Here is a 5,628-nt window from a genome sequence, read left to right on the forward strand (position 1 = left end):
CTATCTATCTATCTATCTATCTACGTACATACATACATACATACAGGGGATTCTTGCTCTGTCTTTCCATGAGTTTAGGGGTCACAGACTGAAAAACGTTGAAGACCCCTGATTTAAAAGAATTAAAAGTGACTGAAAGCACAAGGTTCTTTCAGTTGARAGTATGGCCGACTGTACAGCCTGAGTTGATGCTCCCTCTGCTAGGTCAGAAGTCACAGGCAGACACTCTTTTACTGCGCTCAAACARGCTTTCAGAGAACATTTATTTAAAAGAGGCTACTATGATTCGTTGCTGTCACTAAAGCTGCTGATGAGAGCAGCYTGAGTTACAGAATGGCTCCTCCCTCTTATTACTGTATGTCTTTTTAGGGTTTTAAGTTTTAAAATKATCTGACTGTTATCAAAGTTGTATCTCTACTGCTGCATACTTTTAGTCAGTCTTTGTGCCAACACAGAAAGTTTACATCTGAAGGGAGTTCGGCTCTGGTGTTTGACTTAAGAACCCCGCAGCTGGGTGGTCCTCGAAGGTGTCAGTCTGCGCTACACCAGCCCACCTGTTCAGGAGCTGACAGTAACGGATGCGTTACCTTGCTCGTAGGAACAGAGGCGCTATGGAGGTGGGGTGTTTCAGTCCCCCCTCTCCACCTTCATGTGTCTTATGAATGGCCTGCTCAGAAGACACTTGAGTAACGATATGAGGTGTCTGCCTGAGCTGTTAGATTAATCTGCTAATTATAAAACTGATGTTTCTTCTACAACAATGCAACATGGCAGAGCATCAGAATGCAGGACCTTTACCCTGAATTTGATACAAACTCTTGTTTTCCCAGGTGATGTTGGAGTCTACAATTAGCAGGTTTTGAGTTTTGATGATTTTGTTGCAGTGCCACAGCTCTACAGGATATTGTTGGTGTGTGGACAGTAGAGGACAGGAGAAACCAGGAACCAGGACTCCACCTGGTACCGCTTCTTTAGACTGTGATGCTACAGGTATAGCATTTTTTCTTAGAATAACTTAAAAGAAAACACATTGATGGGTGTGAATGTAAAATACATTTTATATTTTGTTTTACAGACGAGACAGAACCTCTTAAAACTCAGTGTGAGCACCACAGGGACAGCGTTCAGACCACCAGTCCAGATGGACATCCTCTTGATGGAGCTTATGTCCCTCAGTGTGACGGAGAGGGACAGTACACACCACTTCAGGTCAGGACTTAATGATTAATAATTGAAATTGAATAATTAATTAATTAATAAAGTGTTAAACCTCTCCTGAATGCTGTGAACCTTTTACAGTGTCATGGTTCTACTGGACATTGTTGGTGTGTGGACAGTAAGGGACAGGAGAGACCAGGAACCAGGACCCCACCTGGTACACCTCCAGTAGACTGTGATAAACCAGGTGTGTAAGACAAACGCACGTCACTGGACAGATGTCTGCAGTTTCAGCGTCAGCAGGTGGATTATGTCAGGTCCTTCTGAAGRTTGCTTGTTAAACGCCGTCCTGTGAACCCTTTAACTCTTCAGCCCGCTGACAGCTCAGACAGCATGTTTATGTGAGCTCTGGGAGTTGTGCGCTGTTGGGGTCACCAGGTCAGAGCTTTGGAATGACTYGAGAAACAGGTGGGGACAGCTGAGTGCTGTTGGAAGGGGAAGAAAGACAGTAGAAAGAGGTCAGAGATTTAAAACAAGGATTATAATGRCTGTATGGCCCCATGCTTGGTTGTTCTCACAGTGGGTTGCAAAAGTTTTCATCTGCTTGTTTTGTTGCTTTACAACCAATAATTATTTAATAATTTAAAAAAATGCTAAATACTACAAATACAGTATACTGTATGAAGTTAAATGGAGAAAAAAAACTTTATTACTTATAATGAAATAAAAAAATGTGGCYTTTGTATTCACCCCTTAACTTTAAAACCCTGACCCAGATACATTTGTTGCTACTCTTCCAAAACCCTTCAGTTTTTCCCATCAGTCCTGAAAACTTTGGTTCTTGTAAAGGTGCATTCTGGTGAATTCTAGTCTTAATTTTTGCCCTGAGACTTTGTCCATAAAGCCAATAATGATCCAGTTCAGGAAGTGAGCTTGGGACAGAAGCAACTCCTGAGCATATTCATTTCCTGAATCAAWATCAACACAAACGTTACAATTTGTGACACATTTACTGTGAAAAATACAGACGTTACTTCTTTAATCAGTTATTTGTGCAAAAAGTTGTCCCCACCTCCCCCCTCCCCCCCGCAGGTTGTAACTCGTGAAAATGAGCCCTTCCTAATATATAAATACACAGTGCGTCGGCCTGTAATGCCCTATCCACGAGAAGGGGTAATCTGCGGAATCAAAGTGGGCGTGTCACAAGCGTGGGCGTGTCAAAAGCATAAATACTGTGGGCTACGAGGCCTACATGACGGCATCCTTAGACCCTGCTTGACCTCTATACAGCCTGACCCTGACCCCAACACTAAGGTTAACCAGGAGAAATGTGACCCAAGTAGGGTTCTCCAGAAAAAGTGGTGCCGTACAGTAACGCCCCTTTTGTTCTTGTCCAATCAGGTGGTGCCGTACAGTAACGCCCCTTTTGTTCTTGTCCAATGAGGTGGTGCCGTACGGTATCGCCCCTTTTTTGCTTGTCCAGTTAGGTGTGTCCCTTTAACAAAGTCCGTCAAATCAGGTGTGTCGCTTTAGAATCGCRTTTTGTTGTGACACGCCCACTCGTCCGTACTCGTCCGCAAAGACCCCTACTTGCTATCCACAGTATTCGTGATTTCGCGCCACTACCCATAATTCATAGCGGAAGCGGGTTCCATATTTCGGTCTGGTTGTTGTTTACAATTACGTGGATACACCGTCGCTGTTTATCAAAGCATTTTTCATTGAAATTTGGCGTAGATGGCCACATATCGGAGGTGTAGAACACTGTAAGGATGTTTTAAAAAGCTGCAAGGACAATTCTTTATCAGTGGCTCAGCTGTCACTGCTCACAGACTGATGAAGCTATGTCCCGATGTTAGCCAATAGCTACTACTGACTTCAACTACCTCGACATTCCCCGAAGACACACACATGCAAAATCATAAAAGTCAACTGTTGTGGTTGTACAATGTTCATAAGCCCCTCAGAATTGTAATAATTTTATAAGTATTGTGATTAGATATTTTCTTCCCCCTTATCCTAAACATACAATTCACTGGGTGCTAGTTCGCTAGTAACTTTTTGAGATGAACTGGAGGGTTTTATACAGCTACAGTCATTTTAAATAAATGATAAACAAAAATAAATAAAGTGCCTCCAATAACTTTTTAAGCACATTTTTTATTTAAACAAACCAGACACTTTTACAGTCCCTGGGCGCTAAGCTCCTCGTCTTTTAATCCTGTCATGATGTAAAAGAGGATTGTTTTTTATTCCGAGCTTACTCAGAACTGAAACAGTTAAATTAAGACATTTATATAGTTTTGCCAGCATGTGGCTACTAACTATAGGCATAATATTTCTTTAAATTTAAGATTAGCTGCTAATAGCATGCTAAAAAATCAGGCTATTCACCATAGGCTTTCATTCAGTAAAAGCAAAGAACTGCACGATTAAATAACAACAGGGGACACACAACGTTTACAGTTTAACTCACCAGGTACAGATTCAGTGTTTTAGTTGATATTACTGGAAGCTGTTTGACTCACAGTGGTTCAGACGAGACGCCTTCGGTAACCAGCCTTAGCCCAGATAGAGCTCTGAATCGGAGTGAATATTTGTGGGATTTTTGTAGATAAAATGAAAAAAGCAAGCAAACTCTCTTTGGATTTTTCAGATTTAACGCTGCAGCCATGTTAGTTTACTATCCTCCTTCGTTGGCATAAAGTGCAGTTTTTAGGGCGTTATGCCTTTACTACTACTTGTTCCAGCCAAAATGTTTCTAAAGCCTTTCTCASTTTTCTTCAATTGTTGTGGCAGCCGACAAAAACACAAGATGAACACCAACTCGTGATTGAACTGCTCAAGCCGCCAGTTAAAGCAAAAACAAACTGAATTTGTTCTTATTATAACTATCTGAATGAATGAATTTCTTGCGCACCGGAAAAACCGAACAGTCGGGACGGCTGTGGGCGGGGGCTAGTGACTGTCATGGCAGCCTACATGTGCATTTCCAGAAACTTGTGGATAAATGTAAACAAAAGAAAAAAAATAGAGAATGAATCATTAAAACCCATTTTAAATTCCATTAAATTGTTGAAAAACATACTGAACAAAACAATACACAAGCRAAGTAAATGAACAATTTACATTGTTTATTAGGAGGAACTACTTTATGGGGTGAAGTAATTTAGTTTGAATTCTGTCCTTATGAACCGGACGCGCCTGCCTTGGGATTCAGCTTTGAATAGATTCAGATGGTTTCTTCTGCTTTTTTCCCACCATCTGCACGATCTGTCTGACCAACCTAGGGTTGCATTTGCTCTTGCATCCACATCCTGGGAGTTGGCTACAATCTAATGAAGCTTGTACTTTTTATTAATATTGTTAGCCCTGTTTGTAGGGAACATGAAGCAATGTGATGGTCTTTTAGCTTTTATCTTTGCCATCTACAATCTTCTCTCTGAGCTCCTCAGACAGCTCTCAACTTTGTTTTCTCTGGCTGAGCTCAACCTTAGAGTCAGGGTAAGAACCTTGGAGTACAGCTCCACCCCGTTGATAAGAGTCAGCTGAAGTGGTTTGGTTGTTCAATCAGGGTGACATCTCCTTTTGGAGGTTATTTTGGCACAAAGCCATTGGGAGGAAACAACGGGGCAGACTCACAAGAAAAAAATGTGTCTTTCAGCTAAAAACTTTTCTTGGAAGGCATCCAGAAAATATCTTTACCAGATACTGAAGCACCTCAGTGAGTCTATCTAATCTGCAAAGGAAGCTCATTTCAGCCACTTAGGTTTCAAATATTATTCTTTGTTCATAGCTGAATTCAAATTGATTGGTAAATTAAGATCTTTGCATCTCTGCAAAGACTGATACTGATTTAATTCAAGTATTCTTTTTACCCTCTGAGGTACTTGAACCTGGAGCTGGTAATACACATTTGGTCATAAACATCCAAAATTAAAAACGATTTTATATTGGATTATTGTTTATTCTGTATAAATTATTCTGGCTAAACGCTAAATCTTATGTTTAATACATGTCTTCTATCCTCTACATTTTATTTCTGACGTTCCTTATAAACAATAGAGCGTCCCAAGACTCAGTGTGAGCACCACAGAGACAGTGTTCAGACCACCAGTCCAGATGGACATRCTCTACTTGGAGTTTATGTRCCTCAGTGTGATGAACATGGACATTATCATCCACAGCAGGTTGGCATTTCTTCAAATTTTTCTTCATTGTTTCTCCAGCATTCAAATTATAGTTTGGGGTTCTTTGAAGTGAGGTTCTTTGGAGAGGTTCTGAATAAACATGTTGCCGTAGTAAATCTGAATTTTCCATTGAATTTATTTCACAATGCAGTAGTGTCATGTATGACAACATGAACTTTCATTACTTTTATAGTGCCATGGTTCAACAGGACATTGTTGGTGTGTGGACAGTAGGGGACAGGAGCAGTAGGGGACAGGAGAGACCAGGAACCAGGACTCC

General features: G+C 40.9%; 1 protein-coding gene across 1 annotated transcript in view; it reads left to right on the forward strand.

The window, feature by feature from the left end:
- The window catches only part of nid2a (nidogen 2a (osteonidogen)), a gene marked incomplete at its 5' end in the record, with an annotated part of 74,313 nt that overhangs the window by 46,041 nt on the left and 22,644 nt on the right, over window positions 1-5,628 (forward strand). Inside the window, 3 exon segments of the mRNA XM_014010719.1 lie at window positions 885-990; window positions 1,076-1,209; window positions 1,300-1,375. Coding sequence (XP_013866173.1) covers window positions 885-990; window positions 1,076-1,209; window positions 1,300-1,375 — 316 coding nt within the window.

Source organism: Austrofundulus limnaeus, unplaced genomic scaffold (genome assembly GCF_001266775.1).
Source record: "Austrofundulus limnaeus strain Quisiro unplaced genomic scaffold, Austrofundulus_limnaeus-1.0 Scaffold72, whole genome shotgun sequence".
Lineage (NCBI taxonomy): Eukaryota > Metazoa > Chordata > Actinopteri > Cyprinodontiformes > Rivulidae > Austrofundulus > Austrofundulus limnaeus.